Genomic DNA, 23,558 nt, shown 5'->3' with positions numbered 1-23,558 from the left:
TTTTTTTTGATAGATAATGAGCCGTAGTCGAAATTTTATTATATTAATATTAAAAAATTATAAGTATCCTAGTTCAGGCAAGCATACTGTTGTGACGTATTCACACATCGCCCCATTGCAAATGGGGACCCCTTCTTTTTACTTTCTAGGGTTTGTTTTCTGGTCTTTTAGGGTTTTGTCTATTAGCCTTTGCAGGATGAGTGCCATCGAGGGATCGTTGGATTACAGGCTTTGCTTGAGCCAGGATGAGTCCACAGGGCCCCATAATTAGGGTTTCTTTGAGAGTCTTTCTTAGGGCCTGGTTTTGCTCTCGTTGCTAATTGTGTCTTGCTTTGTGAGTAGATATCATTCTTGAAGGTCTGAGCTAGGTCGAGTAGGTGAGTGATGAAGTCTGAAATGTCATCTTGATCTTCAAATGCCCTGAAATTTGGCTAAGTTTGGAATGTCCTGATCCTGAAATTTGGCTAAGTCTGGAATGTCTTGATCTTGAAATTTGATGAAGTCTGGAAAACTGAAGAATCCTCCAAAAACTAGATTTTGCAATATAACTCCTGGAGGTCCAAAACCACTCTCAAACATCCTGAAAGTATATATGGAATATAACTTAAAGTATAAGAATGACATTTCCTAGTATATTTGTTATATTCCATAAAATGATCTTGACGGAGAGTCCAAAATGTCAAATTTCGCTCCTGACCCTTCCAAAGGGTCCAGAGCGAAACTCTCCATAGGACATTCTACTTCGCCCAAAACCTAGAACTAACGCATTCCTAGGCTTCAATGAAGGAAAAAATGCTTGTTTGAATGAAGAAATGTGAAAATGAAGTCAGGATCTTGGCCAAGATTAGGAATTTCGCTCCTGACCCTTCCAAAGGGTCCAGAGCAAAAATCTTTATAACTCTTGTTTTCCTCCTTATTTTGGATAGGCGTTGGCTTGATGGGAGATGAATGGGTATGTTTTTGCCTTGAGAGGGAGTTTGATTGATTTCGAAGAACAAGCTTTTGGCCTAAAGGAGAATTTCGCTCTTGACCCTTCCAAAGGGTCCAGAGCAAAATTCATCATAAACTTCATTTGCTACCTTGTTTGACCTTGAAACCTTTTTCCTCAGGTGGAAAATGATCTAAGTTTTCTTCTTGAAGTGGTTTGAAGTTTGAAAAGTGAGTAATCTAGCCTAGAATGAGATTTTCGCTCCTGATCCGTCCAAAGGGTCCAAAGCGAAAATCTTCTTAAAGCTCATTTCCTCCTAAGTTTGACTAATTTTTGATTTGCAGGGTATCTTGGAAGGAAGGATGGACATTCTTGTTTCCTTTGAAGTGTTTGAAAGCATTGAGAAATGAAGGATTTTGGACCAAAAGGGAAATTTCGCTCCTGACCCTTCCAAAGGGTCTAGAGTGAAATTCCTAAAAGCTCTTATTTTTGCAATGAAGAAGATCAAGTTTTGATTTGTTATGACGTGGATGGAAAAGAAATAACTTTTCATTGACTCTTGAGGTCATTTTGAAAGGGAGAAATGAAGAATCTAGCCCAAGTCAAGATTTTCGCTCTTGACCCGTCCAAAGGGTCCAGAGTGAAAATCTCTCTAAGAGGCATTTCTTTCCTTGTTTAGCCAAATCTTGATGACCAAGACATGATTAGAAGAAGAATGAGCATGATTTAGCCTTTGAGAATGTTTGGAAGTTATGAAAATGAAGGATTCTAGCTAGGAAAGGAAATTTCGCTCCTGACCCTTCCAAAGGGTCCTGAGCAAAATTCCTTATAAACCTACTTTTTGACCTTTCTTGGACATGAAACCTTGTTTCTAGGGAAGTGAAAGATGAAATCATACCTTGCAAAGAAGTTTCAAGTTAAAAAAAATGATGATTTTTGGTCAAGAATGATAATTTCGCTTCTGACCCTTCCAAAGGGTCGAGAGCGAATTTTCTCAAAACCTCCTTTTGCTATCAAGTTTTGCTAGATCAAGTGTGGGATAGGGTAAAATCAAGAGGAAGTTTCCCATAAGAGTGAATTTTAGTTGCTAGAAACCATGAAAGATGAAGGAATTGAGCCTAAAAGTGATTTTCGCTCCTGACCCTTCCAAAGGGTCCAGAGCGAAAATCCTTAAAATCATCTTTTCTTCCAAATTTTGAGCAAAGAAAAGCTTGGACAAGCATGAGAGAGGTCATTTTGATTTCTTTGGAGTGGATTTTTGTCACCAAGAATGCAAATTTTGAAGCCAAATGAGATTTTCGCTCCTGACCCTTCCAAAGGGCCAAGAGCGAAATTCCTAAAATCCCTTATTTTCCTAGCAAAGTCAAGTCAAACTTGGGTTTTTATAGCTTGGATGGGTGAGGAGAAGTGTTTTCTTTCCTTTTAAAGTCGATTCAAGTTGAAATGATGGAGGAATAAGCCTAAAACAAGATTTTTGCTCCTGACCCTTCCAAAGGGTCGAGAGCGAAAATCCTAAAACCTATCATTTTCTCCAAAATTTGTACCAAGCCATGACTAGACCAAGGTGAGGGATGCCCTTTAGATTGTCCTTGAATTGATTGTTGTCTCAAAAAAATTATTATTTTGGGCTAGAAAGGGAAATTCGCTCCTGACCCTTCCAGAGGGTCCAGGGCGAAATTGTGCAAAACCTATCTTTTCCCTTAGTTTCATGCCAAATCTAGTGTGGATCATGATTAAAGAAGGCCTTAGGAATGACTCCAAATTGCCAATTATTATCAATATTGAGGGAATTGAGCCAAAAATTGATTTTCGCTCCTGACCCTTCCAAAGGGTCCAGAGCGAAAATCCTAGGATCACCTACTTTCTTTGCAAGACAAGTTAAAATTTTGATTTTTATGGCCTAGATAGGAGTGAGGCAATGTGTCGTTAGCCTTGGAGGTGAATTGAATTTGAAAGGATGGAGGAACATGCTCAAAACTTGAAAATCGCTCCTGACCCTTCCAAAGGGTCCAGAGCGAAATTCTTGGAAACTCATATTTTCTTCTTGGAGATGGTCAAATGCTCGAGTTTTATGGCATGGTTAGGTGGAATTTGATGTGTTCTTGCCTTTGAATATTGGATTGAGGTAATGGAGTAGCCAAAACAAGCTCAAAATAGGAAATTCGCTCCTGACCCTCCAAAGGGTCCATAGCGAAAATCTTAAAATCACCTTTTCTCCTTGCAAAATCAAATCAAACTTGGGTTGGATGAGAGAAGAGAGGTATTTCCTTGCCTTGTGGAGTGAATTCAAGTTGAAATGATGGAGAAGTGAGCTACAAGCAAAAAATTCGCTCCTGACCCTTCCAGAGGGTCCAGGGCGAAATTCTTATAGGGCCTGTCCCTGGAAAGACTCTTGAACAAACTTAATTTTGATGTCCTTTTGTTGATGATTTAAGGTATAAAATTCTATGTTGAAATGAATTTATTATGTGTCCTTAATCATCTTTTTGTTTGTCTTGCAGTTAAAAGGCGACCTTCTCTAGTCCAGCATCAACAAGGACGACCTTCTCCAGCCCAGCATCATCAAGGATGGCCTTCTCCGATCCAGCATCGACAGGGATGACCTCTTCCAGCCTAGCATTTGGAGGTAAGGTACACCATCCATCCTACACATCAAAGACAAAAGAGGATTAAAGAAAGGGTCCACTGAAGAAGCAGATAGTTTCAGAAGAGTTAATTAAAATTATCTTCTCAGCATCATCAAATTGAACATCAACCAAGTTGCAAGTGTCAGACAAGGTGGCGTCTCAGTCATCACTCCTCCAGTTGGGTTGGTCCACCTCAACGTGTCCAGATTCAATGTACCTGACTCATCAAAGATGGCACAAACTTTGATGTACCTACCCCAGTTATCCATTGGTCGAATATTCCAGAGAAGACATGTGTCCAAATAATGCAATTATTTCATTGGCCAGAATTGAGTTGTAACAAACCCTAATTAGGGTTTTCATTGTAAAATCTCGGCCATTGATCTTAAGTTGATCTGAGCCATTGAATTGTATTGAGGGCACTATATAAGCCCTAGCTCCTCATTTGTAAGGGCCAATAGTTAGTCAATGGTTAGCTAATAGAGAATAGTTAGTAAATAGTTGATAGTCGGTGAATAACTAGTAGAATAGCAAATATAATAGCAATTAGAGTAGACTAGGAAGAGAAGACAAGACATTGTTGCCTTAATTGTAAAGACTTCTTTTTCATTGAAGATATGGTGGAATATGTTGTTTCGTTGCAATATGCATGGTCTCTTGTTGAATCTTCATTTTATATGATAGATAATTAAATTGAATGAAAGAAGTCGTTGAATGCACTTGTGTGGAATTTGTCTAGTCCATACCACTAGCCTCTTACTGATTGTAAGTGCGCCCTGCGTGGTCAACTGGCATAAAATGAGCTTAATCTTAAGTCGTTACACGTCTATTGTTCATGCATTATCTTGAATGGAGATCATTGTCGGATGGTGTACGATTTGAACGTATTGGAAGCATCCCCAAAAGATCACACTAAGTTGGTGTTGAATTGTTCAACTTGATGGTGAGACCCAGCCCAGTAGGAGTCCACCTAGTCGTTCATCCATCTTCTCGGATTTTAGGTAGTAGAGTAGACTTCCTGAACCCTGCATCTTTTGTCATTTGTTTGTCTTCCAGTTAGTTAATAGGACTTGTGATTCCAACAAATCAGACGTTTAGGTCATTCAGTGTAAGTCCCCTTGTGATTCCAGCAAATTACATCATACCACAGAGAGGTTATCCACACGTAGAGATCCTACATAACAGAACCTTGGAGTTACTCTGACTGATCCTTCGGTGAGATATTCAACAGTCGGGAACTTTGTTCAAGAGAGGATAAGGTACCTTTAGGTGTTTTATTCTGTGTTTGGTCGTGTACAAAATACACATCAACACATACCAGCAGGAAAGAACCAAGAAGAAAACCTCGGATTGTAGCTCGAGTAATCCTATCTAAACAGAGTTACAAGATGGCGTATATCCAATAATCATACAAATAGGATAGTTTCTACATTCAGGAGACAAAACCCACAATGGTTTATTCTATCCCCATATCTATTACAAAGAACTGTCTAATTTTGAATTTCCTTTGCCACTTCCGAATTACTTTATCATAGAATACACCTTTATTCCTCTTGGTACGAATGACCTGAAACAAATATTGTACTTCCAAAGTGTATAGATTAGAAACATTATTCCAAAATGTGCATGGCTATTCTGAAAGAAACCAAGATCTTCTTCTTCTTCAAAAATAAAGAGAAGAGAAGACATTAATTTCTAAATGCTGTCATCAAAATAGAAAAGTACTAACTCTGATATGAGGGAGAATTTAGAATGTTTATTTATAATAATATAATGATAATGATTAACAATTACTTGATAGTTTTAATTGGGATCAAGTTTACCATTATTGAATGAGTAACATTATAAAAAATACAACCATTTTGATGAAACTTGAGTAATTTAATTTTTTGGGGGCAAACCCTTTTGACCCTCATCTCCAAAATGAATACTTAATAATAACACCCTATTAGGTGTTTGAACTTTGGTGGAAACATCAAAATACCATAATCTAACCATCACACTATGTCATTACCAGTGAAACAAGCGCAACACTAATATTTATTGGTAAAATAATATTATAATCATGAAAAATACATTCATGCAATGCATTTTATCATTTAGTTTTATGCTTAGTTTGGGCTAATGTATTAACACATTTATATTGCTATAAATGATATTTTTTATGCGTAGTTAGGCCTATGTGCCTAGCTTTTCTTGCACCTAGCTTTATGCTCATCAAATATCCATATATACCTATATCTATGTGTGTACAATCCTAGTCCAATTGGCTATTTTGTTTGATTCTAATAATAAACTAGATCTTAATCTACGATCTAATCCCTTTTAACATTGACCCAACTTGAATATTTGACCAAGGTTGTGTTTGTAGTTATGAGGTTATCCTCACAACAATAATGTTGGTCCTTATGAATTTGTAAAACCAAAATTAAATATTTTTTCAAATTGGCATCCTTTCACTCTTCTCTCCCAAGGTAAGTATAAACAAACATTCATAATTTAGTGTATTATTCATGTATAAGAAGAAACCAATTTACATTTATGATATAAAAAAAGAGAACACAATACATGAAATCTAAGATTATCTTAATAGAAAGAAAGTCAATAATAGTCATTTGCACTTGCATCTCCCATATGTAATTAAAAGTTCATCATATAGCATGAAAATGAATTATATTTATGTATGTTACATAGTTCATGAAGATTGCTTGCAAATTTATAGATTAAGCATGAAAATGACCTAATTATCATTCTAGAATTCATATATGTTTGAAGCATATTGTTTGGTATGATATTTTAAATACCACTAGATTGATAATAAACCTCTCATAAAAGAGAATATCATTGTCTAACAATATAATTTCTAATAATTGACATGATAAAAGTTGAGGATCATCAATACTGAAGTTGACAGGTAATGCAAGATAGAAGAGAATACTCCAATTTTAATTAGTACACATGATTTCTTAGGAAATTTAAAATTTAAGGCACATAAATCTCATTCTGTTAATCAAATATCATATATTTTTTTGTCACAAAGCTAAGCAATATCTGTTTTAATCTATTATTATTTATGGTATTATTATACTTTCTATATCATATAATTTAATTTGATCCACTCCAATCTAGAAATTTAATTTCTTGTAGGATAAATCTTGTGTAATTGTTGCATTCAATTAATTGACCTAAACTATCCACTAAGGAAATTTATTTTTACTTTATTATAGTTAACCCAACAAACCTACCCAGCCTAATCATTGCATTTATGGTTTTAGATCTAATAGAGTTATATTTTTTATATTTTCTATTGATCCTTATCCTATAGTATGTAAATGTCATACCCTTATGATGGATGGCAAATGCACCCTTATGTTGCACCCTTATAATGGAGGAGTGGTATTGCATTCATAATAAATTAGTCATTTTTTATTCCAAATTGGGTCACTACAATAATCATTTCCCTTGGTATACATGGAATAAATTCTAGGCTAGTTCTAATAGAGTCTTTAAACACCTAGATTGTGTGATGATTTTTTTTCATTCCGTTTCTTCTTTACCAAATTATTTTTTCTCTTGGTGGAGCTATTTATAGATATCACTTTGTTAAACCAAACTCCCATCAGGTTAAAAAATTTAATGGCAATTTGGAATAGATGAGAGTTATAAAACTCCAATTTTCAACAATTCTTTCTTGATTCATCAATGCTTGAACTGTCCCACATTAAGAAAGTATAGAACCTATAAAATTTGCCTACTCAACTAACTAGTTATATTTCTTAATGGAATAGATCCATCAGGTATATTATTTTCTTTTTTGCATTTGTGGACACCATATACTAATTTTTTGGTGATACACATACGAGGTCACAACCTCAAAGCTTTACAGGGCTATTACATCTCTTGAAGCCAACCCCTTTTCCCTTTCTTTATACACCAGAGTGGCTAAAATTTATCATCAAAATTAAGTTATTGACAACCATTTGGATAGAGGAACTCAAATAAAGGATATACTACACTAGATCAAGGTTGGGGATAAACGTTCTAAAGAGTTCATCTAGGATTTCAAATCTCACGACACTTTAGATGGAATCAAGTTGATTAAGGATAGGAAAAATAACCTCAAAAATATTCTAAATATTCTTTAGGACTTTTTGAAATACAATGAGAAAGTTTTCACTACCCATGAAAACTCTTTTAAACATGACCAATCCCTCCAAGAGTACCTCCAAGATGCTCCTATCAACTTTACTTCTCATAACAAGCCTTCTATAATCATTTTTATTTATTTCCAATCTTAAGCAATCTGTTCATACCATGACCAATGCCAACACTCCTAGTTATGATGGTTTCCCTTGCGAATTATGTAAGGCCCTTTAAGATTATGTTATGAGGACATACATAAAGTCTCTCTTCAAGAATTCCATTACAAGTTGTTAGGAAAAAATTAACAAAGGGAATATTAAATTCATATCTAATTTTGGAGGCCTAGAGGATATTTTTAATTGGAGGCTAGTCACTTTTTTCTCTTGACATATTTGATAAGATAATTGTGAAAGCTCTTGCTTCAAGAGCCTCATTTTTTCTTAAATTGCGAGGCTTGAGAAAAATGGCTTTATTAAATCTAGGTATATTTTATATTATATTAGTGTAGTTTGGGAAGTTATCAAATGAGATAGTCACTCTTAACGAAAGGTTCCATATTTGAAAATTGATTTCTAAAGAATATGATCATATTTTAGAATGACCCTTTCTTCTTGCTATTATTTAGGATTGGGGGTTTGGGCCTCACTTCATTCAATATGTTACAATGATCTTTAAATATGCCTCAATTTTTAAAATTATTAAAGATCAACAAAATAATATATTTGGTGATTTTAGGTCCATTTGCTAGTGTTATCCCTTGGTTGTTTTGCTCTATGTGCTTTCTATTGAAGGATTTGGTTACATTTTGGCTCATTCTATGTCTCAATAGCTAGTCCTAGGTATAGATTTACATAATTCCTTAGTTCATATATTTTTAATGGTCATTTTGTTGATGATTCTTTCTGAACACTCTTAGAAGAGAAGAAAAATATCAAACATTCCCTTAAGTATTTTGGATTTTTTTTGTAAATATTTTATCTCTATCATTTAATGTCATAAGACTCAATGCTATAGACATTTTTTACTCTCCACACGTTCTTGTATCAACTCCTATAGTTGAAATTGTTTTGAACACAAAGAAGTTCTTATATTCTTGGGCATCCCCTTCACCTTCCAATATTCCCAGGTATTGTATTAGCAAGTTGTCCTTAGCAAAATAAAAAAAAAATTGGCCTATTGGGTCACCCCCTAGCCAAGAAATTATAGGTTTTTTCCAAGATCCCTATTAGGATCCTTCTAAGGCCTTTTACATAAAATTACACAAGGTCCTTCAATATTTTCTTTAGTCTTTTTGAAAAAACCATAAAAATAATTCTAAATTAAATAAAAATTAATTATATAATATAAAAATAAATTACATTTAAAAAAAATAGAAGTGTAAAATAAAATAAATAAAAATAACATTAAAAAAATAAAATATTTATTATGAAAATAAAAATAAAATCAATAATATAAATAAGGCAAAAAAATTCCTAAATAATTGTAAAATAAATTAAAATTAATAATTTAAATAAAAAAAGTAAAATAATTGTTAAGTTATTTCTAATTAAAATAAAAATATTTCTTTAAATTGAAAAAGCCAATCATATAAATTAAAAAAATAAAATAAAAATAATATAAAATAAACAATGAAAATAAAATAACTAGATTGAATATTTTTAAAGTAAAACAAAATAACACTTTTTTAAATAAAATAATTTAATATTGATGTTCTTCAAAATTAATTATATTAAATAATCATTAAAAATATTGCAATTATTTAATATTTGAAATATCTAAAAAAAATTAATATAACTTTTAAATAAAAATTAAAACAAATAAACCTACCATGGCAACCAGAACCAATTGCAGAGAGCACCGACCATATTTCAAGGAGCAACGAGCTTAACTTTCGTAGAAAACAAGTGAATTTCATAGAGTCCGTTGGCCAAATCCATACAAAGAGCTTATGGGAAATATCAATAGCAGCTAGGGGATGCCATGACTGGATTTACAGAGAAAACATTGGCTAACGACACCCTTTGGAACTAGAAAGAAAAAAGTGGAGAATTTGGAGGCTTCTAATGGAAAGTTTAGTCCTTTTAAATTGTGTAACTCCAGCTACCGAGCCTAACAAAATCCCGGCTGGTCAGAAAGGAAGGAGACCATCTCAAAGCTTCAGGATACACTCAAATAGACTTCTAGCCAAGGATCAAAAAACGAATGGGTTCGAATTCAAGAGGTTTACAAATCCTTACGGATGGAAGAGGGGAGGATATAAGATGCAGGAATACCCTCTGGATCGCAACCAAATCTGGTTTTTTGAAAGAGCTAATGGGGAAAGAGATAGAAATTTGATAAATATAAGAGGTCAAGGGCAAAAAGACAAGGGATAGATCCAGATAGAAGAAGGAAGGGTTAAGAAAAGTTTAGGGAGCAATATTTTTGTAATGTCGTCTGAGATATAACAATGTCATTGGCCAGTCACCTAAATGAAACAACTCTGTCAATTAAATGGTGTGGGGAAGGAGGGAATGATGTGGAGATTATGGAATGTTGGAAAAACTCATATCCAGGTAAGATAAGCATTCGTCCTCTTTAGAATAGCTTCTTTCTGATAGAATGTTTGGAGAAGGAGATATGTTTTAGAGGATCCAGTTTTCACAGAGTAAATTGGACACCAAACTTTGACCCTACCAAATATAGGATTAATAAGGGACCTATGTGGCTTAGCCTGGTAGGTCTCCCTATCGAATATGGTGTGGGATGTTCTCATTAGGATTTTTTTGAACAATAAAATAGGGGATGTAGAAATATAAGTGTGGAGGTTGACTTGGAGATAGGGTTCTACATATAACTAGAAATTATATCAGATTCTGGAAGATGGAAAGAAAAAAGTGTTTCCTTTGAACGATGGACAACTGGGTAAATGCTTATTAAGAGAAAAAATGAAAGAGGGGAGATCCGTGGAATTAGTCTTAGAATGCTAAAATAATGGACCTATGCAGAGTTGAAAATCAAGATGTGGTGGATAGTTAGAATGAGGGAAAGAAACTATGTAGAACAACAAAATTCTGCTAAGCTCTAAAAAATTGCCTGATCTAGGGTCTGGGATAGTTTATAGAAATGGTATAGTGGATAAATAGAGTGAAGGAGAGAAATTAAATCCCCAAAAGAAGAGGAAATAGTTGGTGATGGAGAAGGACAGAGAAAGGAAGCGAGCATTCATTATATGGAGATAGAGAGTGAAAAGGAAATGATTAATCATCACTATTTGGAAAAGAGTTTGATGTGTCATTTTCAAAATGTCAGGAGTGGTAAGGATGAAGTGGAACTGGTAGTGGTTTTAAAGGAGATAGAAGCTTTGGGAGAATCTATTTGCCAAACATTAGAAGATGTTGTAAGAAAGGGCCACAATAAAGATAGAGAGGAAACTCAAGTTATAGAGGAGGAAGTTTACAAAGAATATGAGATAGTGAAAGTGACTTTGTTTTTGGAGGAAGGTCTATGAGGAGTAAGGTGAAAGTGACTTTGTTTTTGGAGGAAGGTCTATGAGGAATAAGGATCCTTGAAAAAAGGGTAATGGACAAGGAGATTCATGAGGGGTAGGAAATATCCAAGGTAGTAATTATTAATAAAATTTTGGGAATCACAACAAATAAGTATTATGAGGTTGAAGGCAGTCCAAAATCTCCTATGGATAGGAGAAAGAATTCTAAAGCTCTTTGTCATGAATTGTTCGAAGAAGATGGAGAAGTAGATTAAAAGTTGGAAACACCATTAGTGGTTAAGGGCTCTAAGAATGAGGGTCATGGTAATTGGGAATTAAACAAGTTTCAACCACTAAATCTAAACCATACTTTGGAAAGGATTCAAGGAAAAGAGGAAGAAAGCCATTATCCAAGTTGAGAAGTAAAGATGGTGAGGTAGATGGACAACTCTTGAAAATCAATAAAATATTAAGAGAAAGGAAGGGAGATACCCTTCCCTCAGAGACATGAAGCTCCTTTCATGGAATGTTAGGGGCTTAAATGCCACTAACAAAAAATGCTTTGTCAAACATAGAATTGATTTGACTAAGGCAGAAGGGATTTTGTCACAGGAAACCGAATTAAACTAAGAGGATATAGGTTTATTTGGGAAAAAAATCAATCATTGGTAGGTAGAGGTTGTTGAATCAAATGGGGCTTCAGGAGGTTTGGCATGTTTGTGGAATAACAATTGGGATCAGAGACTCATTGGTTTGGGGGGAGAAGTAAGGAGCTTTAATTAAACTTTGGTATTTTTGCTAAAAAATGTTTATAACCAATACCATACCAACAAAAGAAGGGTCTTTGATCAAAATTGGATGTATTCATTGATGTATTTATAAGAGGGGATTTTAATGCCATCCTACACAGGAAGAATAAAAAAGGAGGAATTGATAGGCATGGTCATTCAGACAAAGACTTTAATGCTTGGGTGTCTAGAAACAATTTGACGGAGATAGAGTCAAGAGACAATGCTATTACTTAGAAAAATAGACCATTAAGTTTCAACAACATAATAGAAAAGTTGGATAGATTCTTCTTTTTAGGTGTTTTGACCATTTTTCCTTTTTCTTAGAAAGAAAAGTGGTCTTTTGCTCAGGCTAAAACCATTTTCCAATAATGCTCACCATTTTGAGGGATGATAAGCCATTCAAACCTCCATCCAAATTTGAAAATATGTGGTATAAGGACGATTTGTTTTTTAAAATTTTGATAGAGATATGTTGGAAGGAAGAACAATTTGAAGGTTCTAAGATATTTTTCTTTATATCACAGTTAACACATGTTAAGAAAAGACCGAATGGAATAGGACACATTTCAAGAATATTTTGTAAACAAAAGGCAGAATTGAAGAGGAGCTAAAGATTATAAATGAAGAACTAATCAAGAACAAAATTTCTCAAACTGAGTTTCTTAGAAAAAATAATCGCTGATGGAGTATGAAGATGTTTGATCAAAGGAGGAATTTTTTTGGAAATAAAAATCAAGGGAGAGCTGGCTAGAGGCAGGAGATATAAACACTAAATATTTTCATAACATTACAAGGAAAAAGAGAGGGATAAATATAATATCTAGATTGGAGATGGAAGGGGGTTTAATAATTGAGGATCCCTTAGCTATTCAAAATCAATTAGTTAATTCTTTTGAAGCTATTCAAAATAATAGGGAGGGTTCAGAGCTATTTGATCAAGAGACCTTTTTTCAATTTATTCCTAAGATGATAACTAAGGATTGCAGTAAGCTTTTAAATAAGAAGATTTCTATTTCAGAAGTGGAGATTGCCTTGGACCAGTTACACCCAGACAAGGCTCCTGGACCATGGTTTCCCTTATGGTGATCCTTCTTTGGGATGAGAATGAAACGATTTGTCTCAGCTCCCTTTGCTAGTAGTAGAAGTCACATTGATAATAAAATTTATTAAGTAGAGGGAGATTTCTTTCATACAAGTTGGGGCAAGCTAATCTGGGTAGGTTCTAAATATGGACAATATAATGTTAAGGATATATATAAAATTATTGCTAATTTGCATGAAATGAAGAGATATGATATCCCTATCCAATTATGCTGGGAAAGATAGTGCATGCCTAAAGTAGGGATCTTTGCATGGGCTAAAATCCAAAGGAAAGTCCTTACTGCAAAGAAATTTAGAAGGATGGGCTATGAGGGTTCGTCAAGGTGTGTTTTATGTAAGAATCATGAAGAGAACATAGATCATAATTTTTTAGGATGTCCCTTCTCATATGAATTTTGGAGATGGATGTGTGCTAAGTTAGGATGTCCCTTCTCATATAAATTTTGTATATGGATGTGTCAGCCTTACCAAATGATATAAAAACACTATTTAAAATGTGGCCAATCAAAACATGGGCAAGGCTGCTTAGCAATCTTTGGGTACTCTGTCCCTCCCCTTTGACATGGTAAATTTGGAATGAACGAAATAGGAGAATTTTTGAGGATAGAGAAATGTCTCTTATTTAGTTTTTAGAACAAGGTTGAAGTAGGTATTGTAGAGATCATAAACAATAGGATAAATTCAAACACTACATCTCATGAGAAATTTACTGAATGGGATGGGAAAATGAGATTTTCATGGATATGGTTAAGAATTCCTCCCCACATTGGAAGTAAAGATGGTGGATCCTTCTCCAATAGATTACAGGTTGAATGAAAAACTTTGAAGAAAGGATGACATAAAATTAATTTTGATGGGGCCTCTCGAGGGAATCAAGGGCCATCAAGAGTAGGTTGCATTATCAGGAATTTGAAAGGAGAAATTATTGGATGGTTGTCTAGTCCTCTATAGGAGAATACTGATAACATTTTAGAGTTCAATTATTTAAGGCATGGGCTTGTTTTATGCGAAGAAATGGATATTAACAATGTAGAGATTGAAGGGGATTCAACTTTAGTGATTAATGTTGTGAGGTTAGGATTCATATTAATCAGGAAATTGAAAGCATTGTTAGAGATAGTTCTAGCTATGCTAAAACACTTTGAGTTATATACAGTTAATCACATTTATTGTGAAGGAAAGAAATCTTGGCCAACAAAGCAGTTGAAGGTTTGAAAGAAGTCTATAAAGAGAATAAATCAAATTTTTATTAATCGAATATTGAGTTAGTGAGGTTTTTAAGAGATAGAAAATAAGAGGAGGATGGATTAATGTCTAAAGAAAAATGTTGGACAATGGCTAGAAAGTCATGAGAATTTGAATTTGAATATGGTGACAAAACTCCTTGAGGGTGACATCAGATTCTTGGGTTGATGCAACTGTAGTTGATAACTCTACCCTTTGGCGGGGATGTAGTTTAGCCATTCAATGACATGGTGTTGGCTATATAATTATATCCAATGTGTTATGTTCACTGTGTTTTTGAGTTTGAATGGTTTGAGTGGAAGAGGATGAGTGGTAGTTTATGGTGATGGGATATTAATTCTAATGTATGAAATTGATGAAAGCTACTTAGCTCATGACACTTAGGGGAAAGGACCCAGTAGTTGTGCACCCTAACTTTGCGTTTCTCAAAATCCTACTTGGAAATTTCAAATCACTCCGATTTTTGTACAGTAGCTTACTTGGCAAGTCCCCTGCTTATAACTAAGGTTTCAGGGCCACATCATCAAATATGATGCCACATCAACATGCTTTTTGCCAAGGTGTCCAAAACAGCCCCCAAAAAAAGTGAGACCAATAGGCATGCAAAAGAGACCCCAATAGTTGTGCAGCTGACATGGCATCACCTAATTGGTTACTTTTTACAATATTAGTACATTTCTTAACAACTATTGGTACATTTCCTAACAAGTGTTGGTACATTTCCTAACAAAAATTGATATTTTTTGTTTCAAACAATAGGTTTTATTTGTTCAATTTTTGGAACAAAAGGTATGAACAACCCTCACAACAATTGGTACATGCTCAACTACTGGGTCCTTTCCCCTAACCCATTTCCATAAATGCAAATTGGTTTGCGTGTTTCCTTTTATCTCCTTCGAAGGTGGTGTTTGGTTCAAGATTTTATTTTTAAAGGAAATGCTGGATACGGCCAGTTAAATCAGAGATTTGAAAGGATATTGTAGTGTGTGGAGTTATGTATAGCATTAATGACAAAATTATCCCAAGAAACTGGTAGGATAAATGCTTTATTAAACAATAATTTTTGGAAAGTCTGGCACTCATATCCTTCTCCTCTACCTTTTGTAAGAATTTCTTTCCAAATTTTTCTTCTCTATGAGCATTCCTCTCTGTCTCCATGGGTTCTCCAATCAAACTAGTGGCTAGTAAGAGGAAAAACTTTCTTAGGAGAGATAACTCAGAAACAATTGGAGGAGGTTCTTAATTACTCGCATAGGTTGTCTATGCATTTAGTGAAATGTATTTTATGTCCAAAATTTCTCTATGTGAATCATAGATACTACATCAATACGGATATTCTGACAATGTTTCTAGCTATAGTGTTAACCATGGGGAAAAGAAAGTGGGGAAAAGAAAGTGGTAGTAGAAGAATTCTATTGTCGCATCTTCAAACACACTTTTTCAGGTGATTTGAACAAAGTTTTTCTCTCGGTGGATGAAAGACTCGCAATCTGACTTCCAGGGTAGCATGTTGTTGCTAAAATTGGAACGAGGGAGATGCCACGACTTCCAATTCTCACTATATAGAATCAATAGATTTTAAATGCAATGAAATTTCAGATTAAAAGAGGATTGGTGATCCTAAAGAGATTAATGGAGCTCACTGAGAAGGGTTGGGTAGAGAGTGCTATAGGTGATGATGTGAATGAAAATGAAGCATGGGTTTGGAAATACAAATATGATGAATGTCTGGATGGTTTGGGGAGTTCAAATTCCAATGATGATGAGGAGGAATTGAGTCTAGAGCAATTCGAGTGATTGTCAGAGGCTATTGAACGCACTCAACAGAGAGCATCTGTAGATATCCAGAGTTTGAGGCTCTCCAATGTGGATTGAGACAAGGAAAATCTTTGTTTTCACTGCCTATGGCAAACTTGTTCTCCATTTTTTGCTTCTATCATTTATATTTTTGATAAAATCTAGTTATGAATTGCCTTGTTTATTCGAATACCTAAGACTCTGAACTTCTACAAAAATATTGCTTAGCAAACTCCCCTATTTCATTTATTTATCCTAAAGCTTTCTAATAATTGTTTTATAATATTTAATAGATTTTTGTTTTTTGGCTTGAACCTTTTACTGAAAAAAACAAACAAATAATTTATTCTAATTTAATTTTAAAAAATTTAATATCTTTGAGACATATTTAATATATCTATACCATTAATATTATCAATATTATTTGTATGCTTCCTATTTGTCTGTAACGCATGAAATTTATGCTTAATAACGAATTGACAAGACATCACTAAATACCCGGTACGCTCCAACAACAGCTCGAAAGGAATCATGGGCGGCATCTATGGCCGGGGATTATAATATTACTCAAGAATCAGTTGAACATTTATGATCAGGAGTTAATCCTATATTATCGAGACTGCCATTCATCCTTTCTTCAATCAGGTAAGCTCAACTTCTATTTGCCCAAATGGATGCCTTCAATTTTCCAACAATCACAGTCTCAGATATAACCCATTTCATTCACCTCCATTCTTTCCCTACAATTCTTTCCATCATCCTCTCCGCCATTGTTCTAATTGCTGTTCTCTCTCTCCATAGATCTCAAAACCAGTCCTCCCTAAAACTCCCCCCTGGTAACTTAGGTTTCCCTCTGATTGGAGAGACAAGACAATTTTTGAAGGCTCTTCGATCAGAAACACCACAAGAGTTTTTCGATGAGAGAGAGAAGAAATTCGGGCCTGTTTTCAAGACAAATATAAGTGGGCATCCCACAGTAGTACTATGTGGGCCGGCAGGAAACCGTCTGATTCTATCAAACGAAGGGAAGCTGGTGCAGGCGTCATGGCCAGAATCTTTCGTGAGGCTGTTTGGGAAGGATTCAATCGGCTCCAAAAGTGGAGAGGAGCACCGCAACATACGTTCTGCAATGGTCCGATTTCTGAATCCTCAAGCATTACAGAGATATATGCCCAAAATGAGCCTAGAAATCCAACGCCATATCAATGATAAATGGGTGGGGCAAACCCAAGTGAAGATGCTTCCTCTGGTGAGGGAACTCGTCTTTGCCATTGGGACTGCTTTGTTTTTTGATTTACGTGATGAGAGAGTGAGAAAACAGATTTATCATCTTATGGAAAGTGTTCTTCTGGGTAGTATATCTGTTCCTCTGGACTTTCCAGGAACTCGTTATCATAGAGCCCTTGAGGCAAGATCCAAGATTGATGAAATTCTCTATTCTTTAATAGAGAAGAGAAGGACCATGTTGAGTTCAGGAATGGCGTCTAGTGATGATGATCTGCTGTCCATCTTGCTTACGTTTAGAGATGAAAGAGGGAATTCATTCACAGAGAAGGAGATCCTTGACAACTTCCATGGGATGCTTCATGCATCGTATGGAACCACAGTTTCGACTATGACTTTGCTATTTAAACTCTTGTCTTCCAATCCGGAGTGCTATGAAAAGGTTGTTCAAGGTATGTCAAAGCCCCTGCTATTCCTGCCTTTTTTTTTTCTTTTTTTCAGAAGATAGAAATTTTACAAATCGTTTAAGTTGATAGTTCCTAGTCCTGTCCTGAGATTTAGGAGTTTGAAGCCATACATCTTTTTAAAGAATTATGATAATATTAAAAAAAGAAAGATTAAAGCTCTAGAGCATTTATATAAGAGGACTGACGGGGAACTGTGCGTAGACGCCTACCATACAATCATACAAGAGGGTGCAAAAATGGGTCAGTCTCAAATCATACATTAAGCAACATATTAAGTTTAGAAAATGTTAATCAATTTCAAATGTTTAACATTTTTAAGTCTAGAAGTTTATTCTTAGTGTGATCACACATCTTAAGCTTAGAAAATGTTAATCAACTCTGACTGTTTAACACTTCTAAACCTAGAAGTATAAGCTTAATGTGTGTGATTTAAGCCATTCTGCAAAAATGTTTTTGATATGGCACAAGCTATGAGCTAGGTGTCTATGCTTTCAATAATGTCTTTATAGTTATATCAAGGCAATTTAATTCTAAGGGTTGGTATATTTCAATTTTTTTCTTTACTATCAATGTGTCATTAAATAGAGCATAGCTAGAGAGTAATAAAGTAGCTTGTCAAAAGGATTAAAGTTAAGTCTATTGATCTATTTAGTTTCTTACATTATTACAAAATTGAAATAAATTTTCTATTTTGGTACTAAGACTAATTCTAAGGAGGTAGCTCGAATTTTCCTAACAAATATGAAGTGCCAGCTTATTAATGAACAGATCCTTATAATAGTAGGATTGATTAATTAGCCTACTAGCCCTTTAGAATGGTAGGGGGCTTGAATTAAGAATTGCCCTACTATTCTAATGGGGCTGTTATTCATATATTCCTCTTAGTGGTGCTTGAGATAAAGTGGAACAATCCAAGCTATGGCAAGCTTCAACGGTATATTAAATGTAGTGTTGTTTATACGTTTTTTGTTTGAGGAATTGAAGTCTAAGGGATGATTTTCCTGCTTGTATTGATTAATAGTAGATTATCTCACAATACAATTTCTTCTCTTAATTATTTATTGTTTTTTCTTTCACAATTTATGTGCAAGGTGATACTTTCTTTGAATTTTTTTATGCTCATTGATTTATATAATGAAGGTCTATTATGCCTAAATCCTCGCCAAAATTATCTAAATATATCTAAGAATTTGAATCCTCACCCTACTAAAAAATTTCCATTTGATAGTCATTTTGAGAGATTCAATTTAATGCATAGCTTGCTCCATCTAATCTAGTTGAGTCAAATTAGAAATCATTCAATAATTTAACCATCAATACTTATTTTTAACTACTAAACACCAATTTTCTTTTCTTATGATTCTAGGGGTGATTTTATTCTTCACGATTCTAGCTCTTTCATCATAGATAAAATATTTTTACCTCTTCCACCTTGAGTAAATAGATTCAATCGGAAAAGAAATTATGACCCCCCTAGAAATTTCATAAATGAGAAGAATTTGGACCTTGGTATAGATTTTAAAATTACCCTCTAAAGAATCTTGGTCTTTCGATAACAAATTTCCGAAGTTGTCTCTAATATCTGAAATCCCTTCTTTAGTTTGGTATTATAGTAGAATTTAATATAACCTTACCTAACACGGATAATTTTTAAGAGAGAAAGTAATTAGATTGAAATTTGGTTTCCATTGCTATAAAAATGAATTTGTCTTCCCTATCTGCTAAATGTAAACTCAGGAACATCGTGTCTATCTTCTTTATTGCTGAACGTGGCCACAAAATTCCTTCGGGGAGGAAATTGAGAGAGTGATCAAACTTCGAATACTCCTTCAATCATGTAGAAATGATACCGCGTGATAATTTTTCCTTAGCGAATTTGGTGATAATCACTGGCTCTTCTAGTGACTTCACGGTCTCTTCTTCCAAACTAACAGTAACCTTCAAAGACTATAATTTTTCTTTCATCATGCACCTTTTCTCCTAGATTTCCATCAAATCTTCATTTTGAAATAAAAATTTCCTATTGCTCACTATGTGTATATAAGAATGTAGTTCAAATCTCAAACCCCACTATCTATATAGAAATAATATTACTCTTATATATACGCAAATTATATTGTATATACATATAAATATATACAAATACGTACATATATATGTATGTGTGTATGTATATATATGTACATATATATACATACATACACATACACATACACATACACATACACATACATAAGTAACAATGTATTAGATAAAATAATATATACGTGTGTTATTTAAATATATACATTATATATAATATAAATAAATGTATTTAGTTTTACTTATTTATTTGAAAATTATATATAATTTATTTTATATATATATATATATGTGTGTGTGTGTGTGTGTGTGTGTATTTTTTACCTTTGTATATAATTTGTAGTTTTTATTTTTTATTTAAAAAAAAAAAAATGATACATGTTAAATATTTTTGTTAATATTTTGAAATGTAAATAATTGTCAAATTTAAAGTAAATGTAAAATTTTGATGTATAAATGATTATAATTCCTGATATTATTATTATATAACACTTCTAGCATAGTAAAATAGTTCAACATAACATAAAATAAAATAAAACAATTTTTAACAAATAAAACGCGAGACTGATCATAGCACTGTGATTAATGGTTGCCTCCTGTCTTTTGCTGTTGGTTATAGCCTTTGTTATGGCAGACTCTGTTGTTAGTCCTTTATTGTTATTTATTTGATGATTGTTACACTTCATTGTCAAATCTATTTGAATCTTTGTAAAAGAGTCCGAAACCCTCAATTTAGAAAAAATAGATAAATATATATGAACTAGATCAGAAACCAATATTTTTTTTTTCTTTATGATTGCAGAGATGCTAAGTGAAATGTAGAATTTTAATAACATATATTTTATGTCATATATGCCTGTATCAGAACAAATGGGTATTCTTTCAAATAAGAGGGATGGAGAAGAAATCAGCTGGAAAGATCTCAAGGAAATGAAATATACCTGGCAAACTATTCAAGAAACAATGCGCATGTTTGCTCCAGGTTTTGGAGGATTTCGCATGGCTACCACTGATATTCATTACGGGGGTTATATAATTCCAAAAGGATGGAAGGTAAGCTCTAGATTCCTAATGAATATTCATCAATTTTAACTCCTTACAACTTTTAATATTTGTCTTCAATCCGAACCCATCATAATGGTTTTTGCATCCATGTATGGCTTGAACAGCTTTTATGGACAAGTTATAGCACTAATTTGAAAGAAGAGTACTTCAGTGAGGCAGAGAAATTCATGCCTTCACGATTCAATGATGAGGGAAGGAATGTTGCTCCCTACACATTCTTACCCTTTTCTGCAGGCTTGCGAGTTTGCCCAGGATGGGAATTTTCAAAGATAGAGGGGTTACTGTTCGTACATCATTTTGTTAAGACTTTTTCAAGCTATACACCAATTGATCCAAACGAAAAAGTAACATCAGATCCATTCCCTCCTCTCCCACGTAATGGTTTTGCTATAAAACTTTTTCCCAGATCCTAAACCAAACCATATGGAGGCAACCACAATGCATTTGCCTCTGAACATCTCCTATGAACTATATTTACCTCTGAACTATATTATTTCAACGTCTTGTTTGTTTAATGCATGCTACAGTTGAGATTTGGTATAACTTTTTAATATCATCTGAGTTATGTAACGCCTAATTTTCCTAGTGATTTTTGTGGGTTTGTGGGGTTATCCTAATTTATGTTTGGAAGACATTTAAAGCTTGATGTGGATTAAAATTTAGTAAAGTTGTGAATATTCAAATATTATTAGCTTAATATGATTAGATGGTATTTAAGTAAGCATGCATGTGCTTAAAAGATTTTATTTTGTTATGCATCAAAGTGTATGTTTTTTATTTTATTTATGATTCTTTTAAGTCTGATATATTGGAGGAATATAGTCTCAATTTAATTAATTTGTTAATAAAATATGAAAGAAGCGATTAGTTAATTTTTTCAAAGTATTTAAGATTATGAATTATAAGATATACATAAGAGAGAAGTCTAAGAGACACCAATAAATGGTGCTTGTAATCTTAAAAGGTTAAAGTTACTTTTTAGGATTAGTACTATATAATGAAGAATCAATAATTCTTAAAATTATGTGAAATATTAATTAAGATCAAGTTTATCATTATTGAGTGAGTAGTACAAAACTAATATTTCTTATACGATTAATTTAGTAAATTAGATTAATTCAATATTTATTTAGGGAGAAAATATTGTAATAGTGTAAAGAACATACTCAATGCATTCTTTATTTATTTTTGTGTTTAATTTGTTTTTGTTTATTTATATAGCTATAAATGACACATTTTGTGCATAGTTGAACTTGTGTATCTGATTTTGCTTGAATCTAACCCTATGATTATTGATTTTCCATAAGCTTATGTGCATGCAATCCCATTCCATTTGGCTTATATGCCTAATTTTGATCATTAATCAAATCCCAACCCATAATCCAATACCTTTAGACATTGATCATACTTGGTTGTATAACCTAGGTCATGTTTGTAGCTACAAAATTATCCTCACTAATGTGATCTTGATCCTTATAAATACAAAATTAATATCAAATATTAAATCCATCAAGAACCCTCTCATGCCTTGTTCCCAAGCCGACTATTCACAAAATAGAAAACAACAACAACAACAAATGAAATCTAAGAATCTTTTAATACAAGGACATAAATAATAATGATTTACCTTTCCAAGTTACATATTTGATTAAAAAATCATCCTATAGCACATGAATCACCCAATAGTCATTCTACAATTCATGTTCATTTTTGAAGCATTTTTTTTTGTCAAGGTATTTTAAATACTAGGAAATTGATGAAAACCCTTGAGTGAGAAAGACAATATCTTTGTATAGTAGCATATTTTATTAGAAGTGTTCATAGGATAAATTATAAAAACCATCAAAGATAAAGTTTACCATTGTAAACTACATCCAGAATAGTGAATTCAACATGTAGACACCTAAAATTATCTTGTCTAATTAAATACATATTTTTATTTATTTAATTATTTTAGCCTGATTCTTCTATTAATTTATTTATTTAATTCATTCATTTATCCTCTTCTAGCCTTATTTCTCATTTAAATAAATACTTTTATTTATTTAAATTATCCTTCTCCTAAATTAAATAAATATTTCATTTATTTAATTGATCCCACTTCCTCTATTAATTAAATAAATCTTTATTTATTTAATTAATTCATTAACCTTTTCTACCCATGACACATGTCATTCATCTCTTAATTCCTACACTACCTACCCTCTCATTATTTTCTTATTTCCTCTACTTACCCTCTAATCCTAGATGACCATTTATCTTTTACACCTCTCAATCTCATCCCTCCATTTCTTATAGTGTCTTTGACATAAGGAGATGCTTCCTTCATTATCAATCCTAATCAATCCTTCAAGCATTCTAGCATTCAAAATTTCACATGCGATCAAGCCTACTTGCAACCACATTTTCGTTCTTTGTTGAGCTCTTGTGCACACATAAAATCTGAGAGCAAATATATCAAGCAAGATCAATGGAGATAGGAAGAATGGATATCCAAACCCTATTGGACATGTGATGATATAATCATTGTGATTTAATTGATTTTCATTGTCTTAGGTAACTTCATATGTTATGGTGGATCTTTGTTGTTGTTAGGCTAGGGTTTCGTGGTTGAATCTA

General features: G+C 33.4%; 1 protein-coding gene across 1 annotated transcript; it reads left to right on the top strand.

Annotated features, from left to right (window-relative positions):
* Positions 1-16,771: 16,771 nt before the first annotated feature.
* Positions 16,772-21,352, top strand: LOC131028026 (taxane 10-beta-hydroxylase-like). The gene is made up of 3 exons (XM_057958146.1): positions 16,772-17,777; positions 20,740-20,927; positions 21,044-21,352. Exons 1-3 carry the CDS (start codon positions 16,772-16,774, stop codon positions 21,350-21,352), a joined length of 1,503 nt encoding a protein of 500 aa, XP_057814129.1.
* The last annotated feature ends 2,206 nt before the right edge of the window (positions 21,353-23,558 follow it).

The sequence above is a fragment of the Cryptomeria japonica genome, chromosome 5 (assembly GCF_030272615.1).
Source record: "Cryptomeria japonica chromosome 5, Sugi_1.0, whole genome shotgun sequence".
NCBI classification, from domain to species: Eukaryota; Viridiplantae; Streptophyta; class Pinopsida; order Cupressales; family Cupressaceae; genus Cryptomeria; species Cryptomeria japonica.
This window is presented reverse-complemented; position numbering and strand designations above follow the sequence as displayed.